This window comes from Lepidochelys kempii, chromosome 4 (genome assembly GCF_965140265.1).
Source record: "Lepidochelys kempii isolate rLepKem1 chromosome 4, rLepKem1.hap2, whole genome shotgun sequence".
Taxonomy (NCBI): Eukaryota; Metazoa; Chordata; order Testudines; family Cheloniidae; genus Lepidochelys; species Lepidochelys kempii.
In genome coordinates this window covers 28,944,370-28,971,157 of record NC_133259.1, presented here as the reverse complement: position 1 = coordinate 28,971,157, position 26,788 = coordinate 28,944,370, and the positions used below count along the sequence as shown (strand labels likewise).

The following is a 26,788-nucleotide window of genomic DNA, read 5'->3' as shown; positions in this document are numbered from 1 at the left end:
AATATGCAATTGAGAAATTAAAGGAGCCAGTGATGAGTTTCTCTAAAAAGGGAAATCATGGACAAAATTCATCCCTTGTGTAACTCCACTGAAGTCAGTGGAGATACGCAGAGAATTCAGCCCAGAGTCTTTGGCCTGGGGCTGGAAAATTCAGAATCCATGTTACCAGGGTCTGCCCAAAGCTGCAACTGTAACTTCTCTTGCATTGGGTGGCCTCTAGTGTGGTGGGGGCTCAATGGAAATGTTCACACAGTTTGAAACAGCATTATCCTTTCTTCTAATTTACCATTGGTGATAAAGAAAGATGGCCCTGTCCTGCCCAGCTTCTGGCCTCTTCCTTTGCTGTTCACAGAGGTGACAAACATCCCTATCATGTGTCCAGGCGTTCGGTGCATAGAGGGGAATTCACACACTAATCTAGAAGGCATATGGCCCATACGAACTGACAAATTATAAGTTTGCATCCATATAATTAGGAATGTTTTCACTTCACTTACAAGTTATTGTTCATTTAGGATGGGATTTTCAAAGGCATCAAAGGGATTCCCAAATCCCACTGGCTTTCAATGGGAGTTGGGGATTTAATTTAGAGCTGGTTGGGAAAAGATTCTTCCTACCTGCACCAGGAAAAAAAAATCTATTTTTTCTAATTATATAAAATAAAATTAAATAATCCAGAACATATTCACTTTTCAGTTGCCAAGAAGTGTAAAATATTCAGTTTTTAGTTTATGATAAACCCTCCCACCCCAAAACCCCAAATTTTTAAACCAAAACAAATGTATTCACAAATTTCTGATTTTGTCAAAAAGCCATTTTCCAAAAAAAAAAGTTTCAACTGAAAAATTTTGACCAGCTCTAACCTAGCAAGTGTTTTTGAAAATCCCATCCACAAAAATCCCACCCTTACTGATTTCTTTGTCCCGCTCACAGAAAAAGTCACTCATTTCAAAACCTCACAAATACCCATTTTCACTTAAAGATCTGTTTTACATTAGCCTGTACTTCTCCCATTGCATCCAAGTACTGAACATATGGCGCGTCTTACATGTTGATTTAGTACCAAAGCAAATGTCAGACATGTGGTACTAGTTATGATGCTGTCATTTTAAATCTCAGTCCCTGAACTCTTAAGTTATACCTTGATTTTATGGGTTGAAATCCGACCCATCAAGCTATTAAACATATGGTGTTGAAACTTCGGTTGTTATAACAGACTATCATTTAATCCCCTTAAAAGGTATTAGTCATTAGAAATTCTGAAACAAGCAGTTTTGCATATAGAACAGAGCTTTTTATTTTTAATAGACTCCCTGTTGATATCTATCTCTGCTTGAATTCTACTCCTGACAAACCACTTGAGGCATGTATGTGCAATGAACCCTTGCCAGCCATCGCTGCTTCCTGCCAAACTCACCTCCAGCACCTTTCAAGTAGTATAACTTTGCATGAAATTGGAAGCTACATTCTAAAGCATCACCTATTTCATATGGACACTTTGTCCTTTTATTTCACAATACGGTGAACTGAGGTCCATGGAAGTGTCTATGGATCACAGCTATGTGCATGTACCGAAAAATCCTCAGACATGTAGAGTTGCCAAAGGTTGCATGGCACCTGCATGGTTGCAGAAGTGATGTGGTATGCAGGTGCCGTGAAGATATGCATTTGTATTTGTCACCTATGTACCCACTGCATCTGCTGGATCTGAAAGATATTGGGTCAGGCTGGTGCAGGACATGATGACATCGTCTAAGCATTGCTGCCATTGGTAGGGGGAGCTTAAGAAATAGGCGATGGCTGTGGAGTAGCAAGTCAGGGCCATAAAAGATGTGAGGCAGAGTTGCTTTTTCTGCACAAGCACAGATGGCTTCCAAAGTTGCAGAACCATCATGGTTCCATTGCACAGAGAACACACCACTTGCACCAGTGTGCATCAGGGACAGAACATTTTATATAGCAACTAGGGAGGTTTGAGGAGCAGCAAGGGGAAAAAAGCAAGATGTGGCTAGTAGGTCTACAACTGTACAAATCTGTTGGCCAAGATCCCTGTGTACGGTGAACGTGGAGGTTGCAACAGTTCCGATGCTCCACAGCCTACCAACAAGAGAAGGAAGGATTCTTTCCTGTCCACCCTGGCATTAGTGCTCTGTGCCACTTATTTGGATTTGGTATGTGGAAATAGGATTTGACCCTATTGTAGCATTCTTTCAGGAGGACAGAGATATATCCTTGGGACCTGTTCCCGTCCCACTGCCAAAATAGCACTGCCTATTATTGCTTTAGACCAGCAGTTCTCATACTGTGAGTTGGGACCCCCAAAGTGCGACCCTGTTTTAATGGAGTCACCAGGGCTGCCGTTAGACTTGCTGGGGCCCAAGCCCACGCTCCAACACCCGGGGCTGAAGCTGAAGCCCAAGGGGCTGAAGCCTGGGCCTGAAGCCCTTGGGCTTTGGCCCTCCCACCCGCAGCAGTGGGGCTCAGGCTTTGCGCCGCCTGCCTGGGGTGGCAGAGCTCGGGCGGGCTCAGGCTTCGGTCCCTCCTCCTGGGTTTCTGTAGTAATTTTTGTTGTCCGAAGGAGGGCACAGTGCAATGAAGTTTGAGAACCCCTGCTTTAAACAATGCAAAATGTATGTCTAAAGCAGAGAAGAGAAATTAAATTGGGAGCCTAGGTCCCCTCTAGGTTTTGGAAGTAGCAAATGTTGTCACTGTTCAAAAAATTGTAAAAACACACTTTTTGTTTATTTTAAGCTAAATGTCATATGCTCTTTCTCCCATCTGCCCACGGGAAGTCAAAGTTTATGTATAGAAAGAATAGCCATATACAAATCTTTTGCAACAATAAATGTGGATAGGGGCTAGGAATCAAATTTTAGTTACCTTTCATCATAATTGCATTCATATATGAGTACATAGAAGCAGTACTGTGACTTCCATTATATCTTTTATTCAAATATGTTGTATGTAGAGGCATTATGGGGCTGGGACATTGTAGTCAGAGATATTTTGTTGTTAAACTGTAAGAAATATGATAGTGGATTTATCTCTTCTGGGATTTTGCAAGAAGACATTTTCTTTTAGAGTCCTCTAAAGTGACATTCCAAAGAGATGGATGGGGGGAAGCGGCTGTTTCCAAAACATGCTATTTTCAAGATGCAGTTTATGGGTAATTAACTTTATTTGCCCCTAGTGTAACACAATTGTACAAAAATATATAATTGCCTTGATCTCTACATTGATGAAACAAACACTGTTGCTTTGCACTAACTGATGGCATTAATACTAATAATATTGTGCTAGCCAAGGTCACTGCGTGCCAGAGACAGACACTGGTATAAAATGTTGTGGGGCTTTGTGGGCTTTTTTCCCTGATTTGCCAATTAGATCAGAGAGCTCAGATGAAAAACAGCTTCTCCCTGTCTGTGTAGCAATTTTATTATGAGTCTCATGATATTTGGTGCTTTTCTTATAGCCCCGTCTTGTGATTATATGAGTATCTCAGGTTTCATTTAAAAATAAAATTTCTAGCCCTAATAGTTGCAGAGAAAAACAAATGTGAGTCCAAATATCAAAAGGCAAAAAACACAAAAGATCACATGTATTTTTGTTGTTGTAAAAAAGCTCATGATTTTGGGGGGTCCATGTGCTTCTCAAGGATCTGCCAGCTAGAAGCTGACACTATACCATTTTCTACTGACAATGCACATGTGTGTAATATTTTTGCCTAAAGAAAATAATATGATTTCAAATGTGAACGTTTCCAGTCCTCCTCCTGAAAAAGTAAAGTAACTCACCTGCCAAACACTCTGTGTTTATCTCCTAGTTTATGGTAGATGTTTTGTATTAAACTCGCTTCTGCTTTTGGACAGAGATTGAGCCAATTGGTGTCAAAAGTGTGGGTCCTAAATCCACATTTAAGCACCAGAAGAGAAGTAGCCTATATTTCAAAGGCGCTGACCATCTACAGCCGGCATGGACCTCTGTGGGATTTATGGGTAGCAATAGAGTTGCTGGTCTTACACAGTTACCAGAGAGGACCAAGATGTGGTGCATCAGGGAGTTTAAACATAGGAACTTCCTGGTTAGGGAGTTCTCTAGGTGCTGCTTAAAGCATGGATCTTTGTGTCTATGTCCTTATACTACATGGTGTCAGAAGTGAATGAATCCCTCTTTCTAAAGACAGAGTAAAGGAAAGATGAGACACCCCCCCCACTCCATTGCCAAAGCAGTGAAAATGGAAAATCAGGGAAGAGACTTGTGAAAGCTACAGCAGGACGGAGGCAGAGCCTTGTCTCAGCACAGCAATGGAGCCCATAGTACAAATGGGTCTGTGAGAGAAGTCTGATTTTGGCAACTCAGACAGCTGAGATCCATAGATTTGAGCAATTCTAGATGACTTCTGTTTTAACAGAGAAAGCACAAGAATTCCATGTAATGCCGTAATATTTGCCATGGGTGATGCTGCTGCTGATATACTGTGCATGCTGCTCCCTATTGGAGGATCATAATGCCACTATATAAAGCCATGGCTTGCCCACACCTAGAAAACTGCATGCAGTTCTGGTTGCCCAATCTCAAAAAAGGTATATTAGAGTTGGAACTGGTACAGAGAAGGGCAACAAAAATCATTAGGAATAGGGAACAACTTCCATCTGAGGAGAGCTTAAAAAGACTGGGACTGTTCAGCTTAGAAAAGAGACAACTAAGGGGGGGATATGAGAGATGTCCATAAAATCATGAATGGCCTGGAGAAAATAAAATAGGAAGTGTTATTTCCCTATTCACATAACCCAAGAACTACTGGTCATCCAATAAAATTAACAGGTTTTAACACAAACATAAGAAAGTATTTCTTCAGGCAATACACAATCAACCTGTGGAACTCATTGCCACGGCACATTGTAAAGGTCAAAATATAAGTGGGTTGACAGGGGATAGGTCCATCCTTCATGAACCCATGCTCTAGGTGTCCCTAAGCCTCTGACTGCCAGAAACTGGGACTGGACACTCAATAAATTGCCCTGTTCTGTTCATTTCCTCAGAAGCATCTGGCACCAGCCATTGTCGGAAGACAGGATTCTGGACTAGATGGGCAATTGGTCTGACCCAGTATGGCCATTCTGATGTTATCTTTTTATGAGGAAAAGATAAAATACTCCAAAGTGAAAGAGGCTTTTGATACCCATTTCATAGGCAGACAGAATATTACATATGAAAGGGCAAATTTAGTAGGAGGTGCCAGCCTCAAAGGAAAAGTCTCAGACTTTTATTACTGCAGTTCATAGTCTTGCTGAACATTCGAATATAAACTAGCAGAACTAATAAGAGACACCAGTTGATCAGTACAGCTTCAGTTAGACTCAGATCTCACACTAGCAAAAGTAAGAATCCAAGAAGCCGTAAAGAAACAGCTTTGTGACTTGCATACTAACAGTATATGGGAAACTGCTTCAGACAAAACTGACACAGTAATGAGAGAAAGACCCAAATGTACACCATAAGAACAATGCACGACTGGAGAGTGGGAGACCGAAGAACCTTAATAGGAGGGAAGCTTAGAAAAGCTATAGAATATGTGACAAGACACAGCTTGCAACTACGTCCAGCTAGCAAGGCAGAAGGTAGGAGATGCCACAAAATCGAACACTGTGCAATAGCATGCAGATCACCAAGAGTAGTGGAAACGATAGAAGAGGGAGTGTTATCAGATAACCGTGAATGCTTACTCCTAGGGACTATATTCTTAATAGAACAGAGAACACCTGGGTGCACAAGCATGAATAAAAATGGTTGAAACCGTAAATTTAAAATTGATACAGGGGCAGCAGTAACTGGATTTCCAAAAAAGATAATTGATTCCAGGACGGATATCTGCAAAGGCCCAGTAAGATTCTATGTGGGGCTATGTAGTAAGGTGCACTCTGCTCTTGTCTTCTAGCAACATAAATGACTAACTCCGGTGACTGCGTACCCACACCACGCTGTTCATTTATGTTTCCTCCACTAACACCTTTATGGTCCTGTGCAGTAATGCTGTGTAGCGTCCCCTGTGTTTCCAGCCCTTGCCCCAGGGCCTGAGAGAACCAGAGATCTCCCTTTCCCGAGATGTCAGTGAGACTGGGCTCAGCAAGCCTAGGTCTTTTCTCCCTCACTTCCTTCCGTGCCCTTTTTATCAGTCTTGAGCTGATGGGCTAATTGGCTCTTTAACTCACCCAGCCTCCTCAATTAATTAGGTAATTAACTTCAACTACCCCAGTCAGCCTTCTCCAGAAGAACTAATTGGTGTCAGAGCGCAATCTCACTTGCTAACTGTCACCAGCTAGTAACATTATATTGAATAAAAAGAAAAGGAGGACTCGTGGCACCTTAGAGACTAACAAATTTATTTGAACATAAGCTTTCATGAGCTACAGCTCGCTTCATCAGATGCATGCAGTGGAAAATACAGTGGGGAGATTTATGTACATAGAGAACATGAAACAATGGGTGTTACCATACACACTGTAACAAGAGTGATCAGGTAAGGTGAGCTATTACCAGCAGGAGAGCAGGGAGGGAAGGGGGAAAAACTTTTTGTGGGGATAATCAAGGTGGGCTATTTCCAGCAGTTGACAAAAATGTCTGAGGAACAGTAGGGGGGGAAATAAACACAGGGAAATAGTTTTTTTTTTTTACTTTGTGTAATGACACATCCACTCCCAGTCTTTATTCAAGCCTAAGTTAATTGTATCCAGTTTGCAAATTAATTCCAATTCAGCAGTCTCTCATTGGAGTCTGTTTTTGAAGTCTTTTTGTTGAAGAATTGCCACTTTTAGGTCTGTAATCGAGTGACCAAAGAGATTGAAGTGTTCTCTGACTGGTTTTTGAATGTTATAATTCTTTCCTAGTGGAGACTCCAAAGAGGCCTTCTCTGGTGAAATCAGGTTCATCTTTAACATTTTTCAATGCAACAAAGAGAGGATCTGGGTCTTGTGAGTATTTTGTCAGGAAGTGAGCCCCCTCCACAGAGAACACCATGCACAAACTCAATAGAAGTGAGAACACACTCTGGAAGACTGATCAAACCTCCTCAAAGGCTTGATCTTTAGAATACTGCTCAGTACTATTTAAATGCAATTGATAAGAGGACATAATCGTGGAAATAGTTTTAAGGAATTTGTAGTTTATTTTGAACTGTTGTGGGTATATACATGGCTTTATAATTATATTTGAATTTATTATAAATAAAGGGACATGAGTGTTAATAAAGTTTCTGGTCCTCCAGAGTTACCAGAGAGGATCAGGATGTGTTGCGGCAGGGAGCTTAATAAATGTAGAAATTCCAGTCTAGGGCATCCTCTAGTTGCTGACTCTTTGTGTTTATGGCCTCCCACTACAGGTGCTCATCATCTTTGAAAGCCAGGCTGCTTATAATTTGTACTTTGTTACTTGTCTGATACATTAACCCTACTCTAGGGCATCAAGCTCAACTGCATAAATGTGTACACTTATACACACTAACAATAATTTGAATCATCCTGAGAATTCCACTGTCATGGAGGGAGGCTCGTTTTTTGTTTACATTTTATGGTCTCACTTTATACTAATGGTACATCTATAAATAATTTTGAAAGGTTAATCGCAATTCATAGATGTTTGTTCAGTAGTTATAATCTAACCAGTCACTAAATAGCTAAAAACCAGATAAAATACTTTTGATTGACTTGACGTAATTTATCAGTTAAATGATTCAATGATGTTTTAATCATGTATTAACCCTTTATAAATGATCACTTAACATAAAGTGTGACCCTTTTTATACTAGCTCATTCATATGATGAAAGATTTTGAAGTGTATTTCGAAGCCATTTTAGAGTCTTTCAAGTTGGGCTCCCAAAATCATCAGATGCTTTTGATAATTTTGGCCATAAAAACCAGGCAGCAACACTAGTTCAACATCCAAGGGCACAGTCCTGGAAACTGTTACTCATGTGGGTAGCCCTTGCTCACTAGAGTAGTCCCATGAAATCAAACACACTACATTGCTTGAGTATGGATTATTCTCATGAGCAAGGGTTTGTAGGGCGAGGGTTGCATGTGTCTGTTGTAGGTGGACATAAAACAATGCAAAGGTTAAGGAGTTATTTTGGTCATTTAGAAAATGTCTTAGATACCTCCAGGTTGCGAGCTTGTATTGCTGTTCCCAGGCATCTCCTGGAGGATTCTTTACTGCAGTGTTTTTAACTAGATTCATCCACCGTTAGGATTCTTGCCCCTCTATCCTTGAGTTTCTTGATTACCAGTCAATCCAAATACCAATGCAGGGGACAATATTGTGTAACCAATCACACCTTTGAGGGAAAGGGTCTGTGCACTGTGAAGAACTGGAGTGGTCTCTGCTGCAGATGAACCTCTTTTCATGCAAACTTTATAATTTTCTTCTAATCGCTTTCCTCTATCAGCGTCCAGTCACCTGTTCCAACTTCTGCCGAGTAGGTTAATTCTCCCCCTCGCTCCCGCATGAGTTCACAAGCAAACTGTAAATAAGCTAGAAAAATCATTTAGGACTTTTAATGGATTCCAACTGTGTCTGCAGATGGGTGTTTGTAAAATTCAATTTGGAACTTGGCATTGTTTTTAAAACGACTATGTATTTTTACTGCAATTGTCCAAATAATGCGTTAAATGCAGGAAAATTGATCTCTATTTACTAACACACAGTTTGCAGTCCCCTATCCATCTTAGCTGCCTTTTCCTGCCCCCCATCCTCTGAAGGTTCTATTACTCTTCACTGGACTGAATGATGCTTCTTCTGTATTGGGGGATGGCATTTAGCTTGTTTTAGACATACACATTTCCTGGTTCCCTGACGTTGTGGGATATGAGAAAAAAAGTATTTACTCAGTTGTTTCACAATTTTAAAAACATGTGCTAAGGAGACTTAGCACTAACCATTTGAAAGCAAACTGGTTTTTCCTTTTCACCCAAATGAAATCTAAATAAGGCTGAGCTAGTGAGAGCCTATTATCTGAACATAATGCCTGCAGAGCTGGGACTGAATTGTTGGTCCTATAGTTTCAAACATACTATACAGGCCTTTAAACACATGAACCAACAGAAAATTTACATTATGGATCATCTATAGAAAGATTTTATGTTATAGATGAGCAGTAACAAGCCAACAGAGTGCAACACTCTCTCACAAATATAGAGTATATCTGATTTTGCTCCCACTGAACTCAATGACTAAAACCTCTCATTAATGTTATTTGAGTGAGGACTGGACCTTTAATAATTCCTGGAGAGTGAGACAGATTTTCCTGATTTAGGAGACTAAGAAGCAAGTACCATACAGTAAATCCTGGAGGCTGGCCAGACAAACTGAGCGGACCTGAAGGAAACAAGATTTGTCTCTCTTTTGAGCACAGCAGATAAGACCAGTCCTGAAGGAGGAGTCCAGTGTCTCTGAAAACCACTACACATCAGCTTTGGTATTCTGGGGCCTGCTCCAACTCTGATTAAATCAGTGGAAAGACTACCATTAACTTTAATAGGAGTACGGTCAGTCCAAACTGATACCTAGAAAAATTTTCAGTAGGCATATGATTGCTCTAATATGGTCACAACAACCCAAATAGCAAAGTTTAATGATGAAAGTTAAGAATTAACTGCCACCGAAAGATTCTTAAAATCAGAAATCTAAATTCAGAACTCACTGCAGAGGATGAATAATTCACAAGTCATTCTTGCAGGTGGTGACTTAACTGAATTTTTTTTTTAGGTTATTTGTCATGAGTTCTTAGCTGTATTTACATATATCCATTTCTAGATATGTATATCTTATCTTGTAATTACTTTCCAAGTGTTGATTTGGTGTTTATGCTGGATGGGATAGCAACAGTTTTCAACTGGCTGTTATGATGAACAAGCATCGAGTTAATTTTTTTGCACTAAATCTTTTCTGTTGATTTGCATTTTTGATTCACAAACACACACACACACACCCATTTATTTTTGTTTAATTTGTCATTTGCAGCATGACTTTTCAGAAGCACAGCATATCTGCTTGTTCCCACTGATGCCAAAAGTCTTTTGAGGTCCAATCTGGAACCAAATGACGTCAGTGAGAATTTTTTGCCCTTGACTTTAGCAGGAGCAAGATTGGACATTCTCTGGCTCTAATCCTCGATTCACTGCATATCAACAGGCCTGTTGCTTGGAGCCCTGCTGAAGTAAATTGACCTCTGCATGGGCACAGCAGTCCATCCATGCACAGCCAATTGAAGAATCAAGGCTTATACTACTTACGTGCCTACATGCACTCTGTTGGCTGGCTGCAGCTTAGATATACACTAAGAATCCTTCTGTTGCTGATAGCTAACATACCTTTTCCATTAAATCAAAATGTCAGAGCTCTTTACAGCTCTGCAGGTGTGTAATTCATGTATTTTGTAGTGCTAGAAACTACTGCAAAATTATTAGTGACCTCATTCTGTGACGTACTGAGCACCTGCTACTCTCACTGACTTCAGTGGGATTTGCTAGTACTCAGTTGTCATAATATAAAGGGAAGGGTAAACACCTTTAAATCCCTCCTGGCCAGAGGAAAAACCCTTTCACCTGTAAAGCGTTAAGAAGCTAAGATAACCTTGCTGGCACCTGACCAAAATGACCAATGAGGAGACAAGATACTTTCAAAACTGGGGAGGGGAGGGACAAAGGATCCTCTCTGTCTGTGTGATGTTTTTGCCGGGACCAGAGCAGGAATGCAGGTCAGAACTCCTATAAAGAGTTAGTAAGCAATCTAGTTAGATATGTATTAGATTCTGTTTTGTTTAAATGGCTGACAAAATAAGTTGTGCTGAATGGAATGTATATTCCTGTTTTTTTGTAACTTAAGGTTTTGCCTAGAGGGATTCTCTATGTTTTGAATCAGATTACCCTGTAAGGTATTTACCATCCTGATTTTACAGGAGGTGATTATTTTACTTTTTCTTTAATTAAAATTCTTCTTTTAAGAACCTGATTGCTTTTCATTGTTCTTAAGATCCAAGGGTTTGGGTCTGTATTCACCTATGCAAATTGGTGAGGACTTTTTATCAAGCCTTCCCCAGGAAAGGGGGTGTAGTGCTTGGGGGGGATATTTTGGGGAGGAGATGTTTTCAAGTGGGCACTTTCCCTGTTATTTTTGTTACCCACTTTGGTGGGGGCAGCATAAAGGTTCAAGGACAAAAGGTAAAAGTTTGTGCCTTGGGGAAGTTTTAACCTAAGCTGGTAAGAATAAGCTTAGGGGGTCTTTCATGCAGGTCCCCACATCTGTACTCTAGAGTTCAGAGTGGGGAAGGAACCTTGACATCAGTACATCTGAAAATTAGGTTGGGATAATACAGAGGGTAGAAAGAGAAAGAAAGAACAAACTGATGAGTTGGCAGATGCTAGGTGTGCTCACTGGAGGGGAGAGAGAAGAGAACACCATAATAATCCCTAGTCATAAATTTGCTGCTGACTTAGTATTTAACTTTGCAACTGATAAGCCAGTGAAACCTGAAAAGACATATCTTCTTTTTAAGAGTTCAAAAACAGCTAATGATAAATGAGCCATATTCCCCTGGGTTTTCTTTTCCCCTTTAGAGGCTATGGTTAATATTTTCATAACCGATCAATACTACGTGGAAGTGAGAGTAACAGTTTCACCTTTAATGTTGTTAGTCTACTTGTGATTTGAAATTTACACAACAACTGCAGTTGCTGGTGGGGGAAAAAGCAATAGTTTACAAAACCCAATAGAAATCATCAGTAATTAGGGATCAGAGCTGGCCAAAACTACAGATTTTCAGTTCCAGGGAAATTTGGAAACTTGGTTTTGTTCTGATTTGGACTGAAACAAAAAAAATTTTAAATTTCCCATGAACCCAAAAAAGTTTCATTTCATGAACACTGACACATGGTATTTCTAAAACAAAATATGCTCCCTGGGATCATAGGAGCTGCTGACTCAAATAGATAAGAATGTCAATTTTAGGCAGCAGCTGCTGGGGTTCTGAGGGTCTCCAGCTCTGGGGCAGCCCTACTATGCAGACTGCCCTGTGCCAGGGACTCCAGGACTTCCAAAATCCCAGGGCTGCCTGCTTAAGAGTCAGACAACATAGGGAACCAGCTGGCCCAGGAGCCTAATAGCCCTGGGGTCTCCAGGACCAGGGCAGGGTTGCCCTACAGCCACAGACCTCGATGCTCACACCAGGACTTCCAGGCTCCCAGCTCCATGGCAGGGAGTTCAGAAGCTCTGAGAGCCGCCATGGTTCCAGGCTTCCCATTTCATGGCTTTGAAAACTTTAGGGCATCAGATCAAATAAATGTACTCGGTAAGTCTGGGAGCTATTTTGCCTTTCACAAAAAATAAATACTTCTTTAAAAGACGGTGTTGGCCCATGCCTTGCAACATGCTAATTAGTAACGAAAGACAACCCTTCATGAATCAGTCTTCTAATCAGGTGTTGGTAAATGAAATGGGGGGAGGGTGATCAGAGAATTTAGTGGAGAAAGTGTTAATTTGGAACTCAGTTTAGAAATCAAAGCAGAGCTATGCAGAGATATGTAAAAAGCACATTAAATATACAAGTGTGGACTGGTGGTCTCGTTCTGATTTGCTTTTTCCATCAACTCAGAGATCAAAAGGCAGAACGATTACGTTAATTTTCACTTTTTAATGTACACCTCTCCCCAGACCCCCTGCTCCTTCCATCATGTTCTTTATCCTGTGTCCTCCTGAAGAGACTGTAGTGACTGAAAGGCTGTATTTTCCTATTTGATAGTTTTCTATGAGGTACCACCTTAAATGTATAGCCAACACAGTTACAGGAGAGCCAGATAGATGCTATTCTGTCTCAAACATCACTAACAAAATTGCAAGAGGTTGCAATAATTTCCCTATCTTAGACCCACATTTCTACTCGTGCCTTCATCTTTTGTGGTGTTTCAGCAGGGGTGCAACAAGGAGATAAAGTTTCTCTCACCATCCTCCCACCTTGCAGGGCCAGTCACAATCTGGCCTTGTTTGTATTGCTGATTGCGTGAAACTGAAGGAAACTTATGCCTACTTAATAAAATGCATGGGTATGTATCAGTTTTTCTAGATACAACGCAGCTCTTAAAGTAGACTCTAGCCATATGCTTGTCTTGGACACCACTGTGACTTTTAGAATTTGGTCGTTAATTTTAAATTTAACAACAAATCTGTTGTCTGCAGCAAAAGATTACTGAAGCATCCTATCTTGATCACGAGCCAAATGTGGTTTGCTATATTACTACAGGTATTTCTGTGAGACAACTGTTGTATTAACGTAGATGGAATATACAGGCCAAAGTTTTAACATAACCCAATCACTGTCCAACATTAAACAGTGTAAAATAAGGTTTAGGGTTTGGCATCAAGAGTCCTCAGCCTTATTACCATGGCAGGCACACTGTTAAAACTTCTTTTAACCTTTTACTAGACACAGAAAAGTAGGGGAAACTGCTAAAGTACTTGGAACATAAAATGTTCATTTTAAAAACATTCCTTATTCCCTTTAGCTGGAAATTAAAAAAAACACCTTCTTTGCCATGGTTTTAGGTTTGTGGTTCTCCCCCAACCTCATTCTTAGTTACAGAACATGTGGTGTTGTAGAGTATGTCTACACCACAATCAGACACACATGACTGGCCCATGCCTGCTGATTCGGGCTACAGGGCTATTTAATTGTGTTGACTTTGGGGCTTGGGCTACAGCCCAAGATCTGGGACCTTCCCAACTCACAGGGTCCTAGAGCCCAGGCTCCAGCCCTAGCCCAAATGTCTACACTGCAATTAAATAACCCCTTAGCCCAAGCCCTGTGAGCCTGAGTCAGCTGGCACAGACCAGCCAGCATTTTTTAATTGCAGTATAGACGTACAGTAAGAGTCTGAATCAACTTCCATTGAAGCAAATGAAAAAAGAAAAGAGGAGAAAAAAAAACCCACCTCCCACTGACTTTAATGGGAGCTGGGTCACCTCACTGATCATTTGAAGAATATAATACCATTGGGCCTTCCCAAGACAAGAAAATAACTATCATCTTGTCACTCCTTTGGACAAGCTGGTTTGATATAGGTACACAGTAATCACTGACGATTTCTCACATGAAGGATTTTTGTTTGTTTTTTGTACAGATACATGGCCATTATCGATCCCCTGAAGCCCAGACTGTCTGCAACTGTAACGAAGGTGGTCATTGGGAGTATATGGATTTTGGCTTTCCTGCTTGCATTTCCCCAGTGCCTCTACTCCATAACCAAAGTGATGCCTGGAAGAACTCTTTGCTATGTAGCGTGGCCAGGTGGTCCAAAACAGCACTTTACGTAAGCTTTTCGGCTTTTATACTCAGGCATGGCTATATCTAAACTGCAGGCTTATTTTAATTTTGCAGAGGAATCGCAAGAATAACATGCAGGCCAAGAAACCAAGCCCTATACCTATCCCATGCTCACAATCTGGGTTACAGAGATTTTCAGCCATATCCTCATCTGGTGTAAATTGACGTAGCTCTACAGAAGACAATGGAGCTACACCAATTTACACCAGCTAAGGATCTAGCCCTTAATCTGCAGGAGTTTGGGATGGTACATTACTTATGAGTGACAAATTTATATGGAAGGAGATCTTCTTTCATTTACCTGTCAGGACCAAAGTTAAAATTCTGTGTTTGCTCTTCAATAGCAGTTCACCACACTGCCACCAAAACTAGGACTTATGTTATATAGGTTTTTGAGGCAACCCCATGCATTGCAGGGTAAACGAGGAAGTCTGTACACTGATCTCAGTAGTTGAAGATGCCAGTTTTTCAAATATTTGGATTTTAAAAGTTGTTTATGGGTACTTTATTGTGCAATATTTGTCTACCCAGAAAACTGGTCTCAGTGACACTATTTTACAGTGTTGTAACTGTGTTACTCCTGATAAATAGCAGCCAGTATGCGTTCAGAATCAGAACTATAGGTTTTAATAATGACTTCAGATCTTAAACAGTTTTCCGTCTGCTTTTAATGCAGTTTACTTAAGACTTTCATGATGGACAGTAAAAAACAAAATACTGGGCCAAATCCCCAGCTGGTGTAAACAGTCACCATTTACTCCATCTGAGACTGACCCCTTAGGTAGTAGAGAAAATGTCTTATTTCTCAAACATTCAGAAAATTTTATCTGAATAGTTCCTTTCAAAGCATTTATCAGTTCAATGCTCTTTTATTGCAGGTATCATGTCATTGTGATTGTATTAGTGTATTGCTTTCCACTGCTTGTCATGGGTATCACTTATACCATAGTTGGAATTACCCTTTGGGGAGGCGAGATTCCAGGTGACACATCTGACAAATACCACGAGCAGCTCAAAGCTAAGAGAAAGGTACTGTTCCATTAAACCTTGCTAAGTAAATTTATATTGATTTTTTTTTTTCCTGCTGAAATCACTAGCAATTACGTTGTAAAGTATTGGAAGTGTTTTATTTCAAACAGAATGGCATTTGAGACTGTTATAAAAGAACTCTGTTTAAATTGCAATTGATTTTGACAGGGTTCCCCCCACCACCACCACCATGTGGTGGCTGTTCAAACAAATGATGTAAATGTTTGGATTTTAACTCTTTACTCCAATTCTAGGAGGCTCTGAGTAACATTTAGTCAAGCATACAATTGTGTCCTTGAGATGTAGAAACAGAAGGCCTGCCTTATTAACAGAACTAAAGTGATGATCCTGGAACTTCTTGGGATCAGCTTTGTTTATTCTCTGAACAGTAGCTGTTTATTGACCTGATCCAAATCCAGCAGAAGTCAATGGGAATCTTTCTGTGACTTAATAGGTTTTGGATCTGGCCTATTTCAGTACACAGATAAGAGCTGCTTTACCTATTCATGTAACGAATGCTATGCATTAGAAATTAGCACCTTTTACAGTGAAAATCAACTGATCCTTTCAATTATTTTTTTCAATGTATTTCATTAGTTTTAATTATTTGTATAATCAATATTTCAGTTTATACGTTGTTAGTGAACCATTTACTTTGACAATTCACTCAGTTGTGCAATTGGTCACATGGATCAGATTGTATTGTTTCCGCTTCTTAGGCGGACGACAGAACATTCTAAGTAGGATAGTAACCAAATAAATAAGCCCTTCTGTTATTCATTTTTTGTGCTAAAATTCTTTAAAATGGATTTGCAAACATTGGGCCCAATGATGGAACTCTAACTTGCTTTGGTGAGCACATACTCAATTAGTCTGACTGGTCATCCCAAAGTTATCCAAACATTTGTGAATAATGAACATAATCCCATGAGTCATAACAAACTGAACAAAAAACACTTTGTGAAATACTCGTGAATCAGTTATTCCAACTCTGCCACAAGCTCTCCATCACAATTAAAATTCACATAGGAGGACACCACCAAATTCTGCTCACTACTAGTGTTAGTGTTGTGTCTTAGACAGTTGTGACCTTGGAATACAAAAATTATGTTAATGTAAATAACTATTAGCCTTAATTAAACCCATCCAGGCTTTCTGGCTATCTACATATAAAACTCTGGCTTGCTACCACTCCACAATAATGCGGGGGGGACCCTCAAAGTCCTGATGCAGTATGCATTAAACCATAGGATGGATTCTTGGGTGCTTCAGTTTTTTCAAAAACATACAAAGGAACATAGAAGGAAGTGCTCCCAGACAGTACAAGTGATCACACCCTTAGAATAGAGGGCCTAGAAAGGGAGATGTCAGGGCTACCAAGAGTGTTTCTGAGCCCAGAATACATCATATAGTCTTGATCAGTTGGCAAGAGCAAACAGAACAAATTTCCACTTTTGTGAAAAAGTGGGGTGTGAGGGGGGAACAAGCAGCAATGCAACTCAGGGTTGGGAGTGGGAAGGGCCCAGGTAAGTGGCTTGGGCTAGTCCCACCTGGGAGAATGGGGGAAGGCTCAGGCTAACTCTGTGGTGTCCTGTTTTCCCTTTGGGAAATATGGTCCCCCTACAGTGGGATGAATGCAATGTCTTCTGTGTATAGGTTGCAAACAGTTTCACTCACCCAAGTCCTGGATGCTTAAGGAAGTTTAGGCTACCACCTGCAAGTTGGACCCATGTCCTTAATAACTAGTAACACCCTGTGGAAAATATTGAAAAGAACTTTGAACAGCTCCTTTTTGGAGGGCAAAGTGCCAGCATCTCTTAAAGAAGCAACTGTTAGGCCCTGCTCAAGCAACCATCTTTTAACAGACTCTTACCAGTTATTGCCTTAACTCTATTCTTGTGGGAACGGAGGAGGGTAGGGGGGGCATGGTAATTTTAAACTAAGTGAAATATAATTATTAAGGAAATCTGGAAAATGTACTTAATTGTATCCCCCTGAAGCTAAATGCTTTAGATTCAGTTCAAGGAATATAAAAAGCATTTCCATAGTGCTCTGTTTAGATCTTTAACAGGGTCCTTATCTCCCATGGCAGCAGGAATGAATCTGCCATTCACAATATCACCCATCCAAAAACAAGTTTCGTATGTTTACAAAATGAACTTTATTACAAAACCCTAGCAGTGGAAACTCTACTGGGCAATTAGCTGGCTTATTCCCTATACCTCCTCATTAGGTCATAAAAAGAAACCATGAACGGTGCCAAGGGTTTGACAGTGAAGATAAACTGAGAGATGACTGTGTGTGACAAATGCAGTTTCCCAAAGGGAGTTTGGAAGGAAATATTAAAGGCAAGCTCCTGAACTCGGGGAGCCAAGCCTTCCCACTTTATCAAAGAAATTCAGCACATTTGATAGTAGTGGCTAAATGAAATGAACAATTTTCAAAGCTTCTAGCTTTCATCACAAAGAGTAGCTGGTATTTACTTTGTGTTGCTAATAGTCCAATTACATCCCTTCGATCCTTTAAAACTATGGCTATTTAGGACTTTAAAAGTATGCAAGAGACATGAAATGCCTCATTAATTAAAGATTTCAGAGTAGCAGCCGTGCTAGTCTGTATTTGCAAAAAGAAAAGGAGTACTTGTAGACAATGGATCATGTAGTGTGGTCTCTCAACCTCAGCCGTGCAGAACACAATGCCATCCACAGCCTCAGAAACAACTCGGACATCATAATCTAAAAGGCTGACAAAGGAGGTGCTGTCGTCGTCATGAATAGGTCGGAATATGAACAAGAGGCTGCTAGGCAGCTCTCCAACACCACTTTCTACAAGCCATTACCCTCTGATCCCACTGAGGGTTACCAAAAGAAACTACAGCATTTGCTCAAGAAACTCCCTGAAAAAGCACAAGAACAAATCCGCACAGACACACCTCTGGAACCCCGACCTGAGGTATTCTATCTGCTATCCAAGATCCATAAACCTGGTAATCCTGGACGCCCCATCATCTGAGGCATTGGCATGTAGACTCCCTCCTCAGGCCCTACGCTACCAGCACTCCCAGCTATCTTTGAGACACCACTGACTTTCTGAGGAAACTACAATCCATCGGTGATCTTCCTAAAAACACCATCCTGGCCACTATGGATGGAGAAGCCCTCTACACCAACATTCTACACAAAGATGGATTACAAGCAGTCAGGAACTGTATCCCCAATAATGTCACGGCAAACCTGGTGGCTGAACTTTGTGACTTTGTCTTCACTCATAACTATTTCACATTTGGGGACAATGTATACCTTCAAATCAGTGGCACTGCTATGGGTACCCACATGGTCCCACAGTATGCCAACATTTTTATGGCTGACTTAGAACAACGCTTCCTAGCTCTCGTCCCCTTATGCCCCTACTCTACGTGGGCTATATTGATGACATCTTCATCATCTGGAGCCATGGAAAAGAAGACCTTGAGGAATTCCACCATGATTTCAACAATTTCCATCCCACCATCAATCTCAGCCTGGACCAGTCCACACAAGAGATCCACTTCCTGGACACTACGGTGCTAATAAGCAATGGTCACACAAACACCACCCTGTACCGGAAACCTACTGACCGCTATTCCTACCTACATGCCTCCAGCTTTCACCCTGACCACACCACACGATCCATTGTCTACAGCCAAGCTCTATGATACAACCGCATTTGCTCCGACCCCTCAGACAGAGACAAACACCTACAAGATCTCTATCAAGCATTCTTACAACTACAATACCCACCTGCTGAAGTGAAGAAACAGATTGACAGAGCCAGAAGAGTTCCCAGAAGTCACCTACTACAGGACAGGCCCAACAAAGAAAGTAACAGAACGCCACTAGCCATCACCTTCACCCAACTAAAACCTCTCCAGTGCATGATCAAGGATCTACAACTTATCCTGAAGAACTATCCCTCACTCTCACAGATCTTGGGAGATGGGCCAGTCCTTGCTTACAGACAGCCCCCCAACCTGAAGCAAATACTCTCCAGCAGCCACACACCACACAACAAAAACACTAATCCAGGAACCTATCCTTGCAACAAAGCCCGTGGCCAACTGTGTCCACATATCTATTCAGGGGACACCATCATACGGCCTAATCACATCAGCCACACCATCAGAGGCTCGTTCACCTGCACATCTACCAATGTGATATATGCCATCATGTGCCAGCAATGCCCCTCTGCCATGTACATTGGTCAAACTGGACAGTCTCTACATGAAAGAATAAATGGACACAAATCAGACGTCAAGAATTATAACATCCAAAAACCAGTTGGAGAACACTTCAATCTCTCTGGTCACTCGATTACAGACCTAAAAGTGGCAATACTTCAACAAAAAAACTTCAGAAACAGACTCCAACGAGAGACTGCTGAATTGGAATTAATTGCAAACTGGATACAATTAACTTAGTCTTGAATAGAGACTGGGAGTGGATGGGTCATTACACAAAGTAAAACTATTTCCCCATGTTTATCCCCCCACCCCCCACTGTTCCTCAGACGTTCTTGTCAACTGCTGGATGTGGCCCACCTTGATTATCACTACAAAAGGTTTCCACTCTCCTGCTGGAAATAGCTCACCTTAAGTGATCACTCTGGTTACAGTGTGTATGGTAACACCCATTGTTTCATGTTCTCTATGTATATAAATCTCCCCACTGTATTTTCCACTGAATGCATCCGATGAAGTGAGCTGTAGCTCACAAAAGCTTATGCTTAAATAAATTTGTTAGTCTCTAAGGGGCCACAAGTACTCCTTTTTCTCTTTTCATTAATTAAAGGCTTTTTAACATGATGGCAAGCCCATCTTTTCATTATGCCTCTCCATATTATCTCTCTGCCTACAATGGGCATGTACCGGAATTCATGCTTTGCAAATGTACAATGAGAGGATTAATAGTGTATGGGACGTAAAGTAACTGCATCGGCAGTGTTATCAGTGGAGCCCTTAGACAGCTCTTCAGTTACACTGTTGTCAGGTATGATTTCTGAGGCAACTGGTATTTGGAAAGATGAATTTGTAATTGTCACTCAAAGGCAAATTAATAGATCAGGCTCCAAAGTAGGTTCTTTTTTGTTCTTCCTGCAAAACTCAATTTAAAAAAAAAAGCTACAGCTCTGCCTTTATTCAAATGAAGAGAAACTTGGCTAGTTACCTAAACACATGGAGGGCTTGCGCTGATTGCAATTTATTTTGAAGAGTAAATCTACAACAACACTAGGGGAGTTTGACATTAAGCAATGAGGTACTGATTATTGGGAATGGTGGGCAAAGCATATAAAATGCTAGCAGTTAATGAATAGCACTTGCAAGACTTCTTTAGAAGTCATTACAAGTTTGCTAAGAAAATGGTTAACTTGATACGTTGTTTAGGTGTTATCAACAGCTTTGGAGATGTTCCCATTGTCTGACTCTATGCAGCACTACCACATACCCACATTCTTCTCAAAGTAACTTCCAAATTACATGGAAATCAAGGAAGATCACTTTACAGCTAGAGATGAGTAAAACCATTCCTGGTATTTTGGAGAGCCTCAGCTTTACGGCATTTCAAAAGTTCAGGACAATATGGGTGAATTTTAGAGAGTATCCATTTCTGAGACAGAAGAGGACCCACCACCCACATGATGCTCCATCCCAGGGCCAAATTAACCTATAGACCAGTGGACTTGGCCCCCACCGTCACCCCCCCAACCAGCTGCAGCAGCACGTGTCCTGTCTATGCTCAAAACTTGAACTAAGCCCTGCCCTGATATTAGGAATTGACTTTTGTCTTGGATTCCCCACACTCGCCATTTGTGAATCTTTCAGCTTCCTCTTTCAGCCAGAGCTAGGAGGAAAGGACAGAAACATTTCAACAGAGGCTTTTGTCGCATTATTTCTGGCCAAGCCAAGACCAGAAATTACTGGAAATGGGGTGAGATGTTTTTTTTTTTAAATAACACATACAGGGCTACAAGATACCACTACATACACATTTGAACTTTTGGATGCTTCCCTGAATCTAATTCAGTGGCCAACCTTTGAGGTTTACCCAACCCCAATCTGAACTTTAGAACAAGACTTGGGAGATATTTTTCCTTCTTATTAAAATCTTTGCCATGAGAATGACTCATGTTTCTCAGCTGTGCTCTCATTCTATAATCATTTTCATGAGAAAATAATTTCCAGGCCCAATTATCTGTAGATAAGAAACTTTTAATAAGTGTATAAATATGGGGAACTATTAAGTGTTTAGTGTCAAAATCACCTGAGCATTAAAATGCACATTCATCCCTAGCTTTTCAACTACTACAGTGTTCTTTATTTTATTTGTTCATCAATTCCAATTCCTCTTCTAACTTTACAGAGACTATAAAAAGGGAATAGCCAACATATACTGTAAAGGTCAAAGTAATAACTTGCTTCTATCTATTCTGTGAGAGAGGATAGTAATACAATTCTGGTACAACATTTTTGTGACAAAAATTGTTTTGATAAGATGAAGAGTCTTGGGCCAATGATTAGACCAAGAATAGGAAATTCTATTCTTCAAACCTCTGCATTTTTCATCTTTTCTCTAACTTTAGCATAAAATTAATAGGTAAAGATAATGATACGCCACTGTGCGTGTGTTTTTTGACAATTTTAATGACCCCAACACTTGACTCTATCCACATTCTCTCTTCTCCTGACGCTGTCAACACGCAGCCTCAACTCAACTTCTTTCTTCATTGCAGTATAAATAAAAGCCAGACTTGGCCTGTGCCAAAATGTTTAAGTGTTTGTGGTCCTATGAACCTGGAAGTATACATAACATTTCCCACTGTGTCATAGTATCCCAGGAAGTAAATCGGTAAGCACACAGGTGCAATAGTGTCAATTACATGAACAAATTTGGAAAGTAGATATTGAAATAGTGGTTACAAGAGGAAAGATGCCATAACCACTAAGATGAGAACCCTCTATTTGATTAATTAACATACTGTGTGTGTGATACGGAAGCCCAGAATACAAGAACATAGATATCTAAGATTGCTGTCTAGAGAGAAAAAGATACTCCAAATAGTTTGTTGATTGTTTGGATTTAATAAAGTCAAGATTCTTATCTTTGACATGAATTTGAGAAGCCATACGCTGTGGGGAAGCCAAATATAAAAAGAAGACAGAATTACTTGTTTCTGAGGCAGAGTTAAATAACTGAGGTGAAAATTGGAAAACTCACCCAGAATAAAAAAGAGTGACAAGTTCAAGAAATTTTAAATATATATTTTTTCAAGTGAACCTCTAGAAGCTCAGATTAAGACACCCCTAAGCAAACACTTTACAGTAATGTGCTGAAAACAATATTGAGTATAAATTTTAAAAATGACAATAAAGCACACCAAGAAATAGCCACTTCTCCACATGTAACCAGACAGCATTCTGTTAGCCTCACCTTATGTATAGAATTGAGCCCTCTCTCCATCACAACAAGAATATTAAGATAGTGATCCTTAACAAATTCACAAACGAGAAGGTATTTATGAGTGTAGCTCAACAAATGAATCCTCAGGAAATATTCTTGGCTTTTCTCTGGCATTCCACACAACCCATACAGGAAGAGCAGATTGTCCAAGTTATCAGCACACACAGACTAATGACATGTTGCCATGTCCAGACACAGTGTCAAGGCTTGTGTATATACATTATACAATGCTATTGTATAGTACTGCAGAGAATCCATTGGTAATACACATTCACTCTATCCTATATGAATTGCACAAAATAGTAAAGAGAAGTAGGGGTGCTACTATCGGACATTAGATAGCAGTCTAAAGAGTTTTCACATGCTTGAATTCTCATACTTTTTACTTCAGGGTTAGAATTCTCATCATTGGAACCTTAAACAACATTTTCTTTCATGCTCTCACAATTTTTGATCAGAGGAGGACCCTTTCCCTTCATTCAGCTACTGTTTCTGTTTTCAGAATAATTTACATACTATTTAAACTAGGTGGCAGGCATTCTTAGTATTTTTTTTCCTCTGAAAGCTTTAGATCCTGCCTCCAGTTAAGAGCCAGTCCATATGCCATTCAAGTTTGTCTAAGTAGACTGGGGAGAGAAATTATTTCCTTCTTGGAAGTACATTAAATTGTGCATTTCTAGCACATCATTACAAAGTTTTATAGCCAAGTGATTGTCACCTGCCTTGACCTGTGCTATTCCTGTTTTATCTGCTACTACCATACCCAGAAGTTATTTCCGGAACTCTCAGCCTCAAAAGTTGTATGCAGTGTTGTTGTAGCCATGTTGGTCCCAGAATATTAGAGACAGAAGGTGGGTGAGATTATATCTTTCACTGGACCAACTCCTGTTGGTGAGAGAGACAAGCTTCAAAGCCATACACATGCCACGATCTTACGCATTTTCCACTATCTCTTTAATCCTAAAGTAACATACTGCTTGGGAAAGCAATGCTTCAAGTCAAATCACTTTTGGTGCTTTGTCCTCCTATGCTGCATCTCAGACAGATGTCATTGACACAAGCCCTTAGTTATTCTGAAAAATATATTAAAAATGTTTTCTCTAAATAAAAGCTTCATCATCTGTAAGGTAACACCTAATCTTTACATGAAAAGATAATCTTCCCATCTGTAGAAAAGAAGATAAATAGATGTGCCTGCTATTAAAATGTGTCAGGGAAAGATAATAGTATTCATTATGTGAACAGCTTCCTATAGGGTGTGAAAAGGAAAAAGTCAAAGGGTTAAAGCTGCAATTAATGAGATGGTATTATTATCCTTATCAAGATTTGCCAGACTTATTCTCAAACCTTCTCACCATCTCAGTCAAATAAAGCAAGAGTATTAAATGGTAGATGGGCAACATGCTGGAAAGCAGGGTCAGTGACTATATATTAAAACTTGTTAAGAATAGAGTTGGTAAGAACAGAAGACCTAGCTACAAGACAAGAAACTACAAAAAGGACATTTTTACTACATAGCATAAAGTGGACAACAGAATTTGTTCCGATGGGTTGACAGAGACCATACCTCAAAATCTGAGGCTATATGGCAGTTCATGCTGCCACCTATTACATCCATCAAAATTAATTATGGGATTAATTGGACCATTAAACTTCAATGCCTTGTTTGCTAAATGTGAACAAGCAGAACAGGTGGCTTGGGTAATGAAGCTAGATGAATGAACTTTGGACTTAACGAAAATTAATTTCAGACTTATGGTATGTGAAATTAGTACCAAGGATGGATGAACACAGAAGCCATGAAGTAAGTCAACAAATTCAGTCTTCTTGAACTGTCCTTTTAAAGCATTGTCTACACTAGAGAGGCATAGGTAATAAAATTGGTGAGATAGCACCATGGTAGGTGGCAATAACATAACATATTCACAGTAACCAAGCTCTTTCAAGTGCAGATTGGTTTCAGTTTTGCCCTGTCTCGGTATGTCACTGCAGTGGCAATGCTAACTGGATATTCCTTCCAGGACCAATTTAGTAAGTAAACTCTTTTCATCCAAGGATGAATTTCAGCCTTTTTTAGATTAAAGCAATTTTATAATCCATGGGTTCAAATAATTTACACCTCACTAACTGCAGTACATGATCTATGAAAGAGCCCAGCCAAACTACTGTACATTTTCTTCTATTGGATCCATAATTAATAATTACAAACATTTTGTCAATTTCTGGTCTAACATTAGAAAATGTTACTTGGATGAACACATGAAGTTTAAGTAGAAAAAATGTTTTAGATTATTGTAGGCCTATAAAAATTCTACTGTTCAGTGCAACATCCATAAATCCTTTATAGGGATTAGACTAGCAATGAAAGTGCTTCCACAAACATCCTGAATCTATAAGTATCAAATGGGATGTGAGGAGGGTTGAGTCTGGAAAAGCAGCTACTTTTACAGCCCCTCCCAGGAGCACATGGGGAATTATTAACTCCTTATTTTTCAGGCACAGGGGAATGCTTCGGAATCCTGTCACAAATCTCTTATTTCCCAGGCTTTCATGTAAGTCTGTTCTACTCTATCAAAATTTAAAACAAAACAAAAAAATCTTTCCAATATAAAGTATTTCTCATCTGTGTTTCCAGTGTTCAGTCCAGACTTACAAACACTCCATTAATTTCCATGGGATTTCTCATGCAGGTTAGCAAGCTCACATGAATAAAAGTTTACAGGACAGGGATTTTTGAAGAGCATACTCACTGCTGGCTTGCCTCATTGTGGCATAGCAGGCTCTCCGCATTTTGGTCTCCCTGCCAACAAACACTTTGAAAGAGAAGAAGACAATTAGTGCAGAGCCAAAGGGTTACTGGCCTGTGGATAAGGGGGAAGAAATAGATGTGATATAACTGGATTTTGGTAAGGCTTTTAACACAGTCCCACATGACAGTCTCATAAGCAAACCAGAGAAATGTGGTCTAGAAGAAATTACTGTAAGGTGGATGCATAACTAAGTGAAAGACCATACTCAAAGAGCATTGTAAATGGTTCACTGTCAAACTGGGAGGGCATGTCTAGTGGGGTTCCACAGGGGTCAGTGATGGGTCCAGTACTATTCAATATCTTCATTAGTGACTTGGATTATGGAACGGAGAGTATGCTTATAAAATTTGCAGGTGACACCACGCTGGGAGTGCTTGTGAGCACTTTGGAGGACAGATTTAGAATTCAAAATAACCTCTACAATCTGGAGAACTGGTCTGAATTCTACAAGATGAAATTCAAAGATAAGTGAAAGTATTTCACTTAGGAAGGAAAAAGTCAAATGCACAACTACAAAATAGGTAATAACTGGCTAGGTGGGAGTACTGCTGGAAAGCTGTTGGGGTTTAAAGCAGATGACAAATTGAATTTGAGTGAATACGATGCCCTTGTGAAAAAGGTCTGGCATGTATTAATGACAGTTATATGTAGGACCAGGGAGGTAATTGTCCTGTTCTGCTCACCACTGGTGAGGCCTCAGCTGGAGAACTGTATCCAATTTTAGGATCCAGACTTTAGGACAGATGTGGACACGTTGGAGAGAGAGAACAAAAATTATAAAAAAAGTTTAGAGAACTTGGCATAAGGAAAGGTTAAACAATGAGGCATGTTTAATCTTGAGCAAAGATGACTGAGGGGGGACCTCATCAGTCATCAAATATTGTAATGGCTGTTATAAAGAGGATGGTGATCAATTGTTTTCCATGTCCATCGAAAGGAGCAGAAGTAATGGGCTTCATCTACAGAGAGGGAGATTTAAGTTAGAAACTTTTTCCTAATATATAAACTATAAGGGTATTTAAGTTCTGAAATAGGCTTCCAAAGGCGGGGTTGTGAAATCCCCATCATTGCAGGATCTTTAAGAATG

General features: G+C 40.1%; 1 protein-coding gene across 1 annotated transcript in view; it reads left to right on the top strand.

Moving 5' to 3' along the window:
* Window positions 1–26,788, top strand: part of TACR3 (tachykinin receptor 3) — a 63,157-nt gene that overhangs the window by 11,725 nt on the left and 24,644 nt on the right. Inside the window, exons 2-3 of the mRNA XM_073340040.1 lie at window positions 14,167–14,355; window positions 15,248–15,398. Coding sequence (XP_073196141.1) covers window positions 14,167–14,355; window positions 15,248–15,398 — 340 coding nt within the window. The remainder of the gene's footprint in view (window positions 1–14,166; window positions 14,356–15,247; window positions 15,399–26,788) is intronic.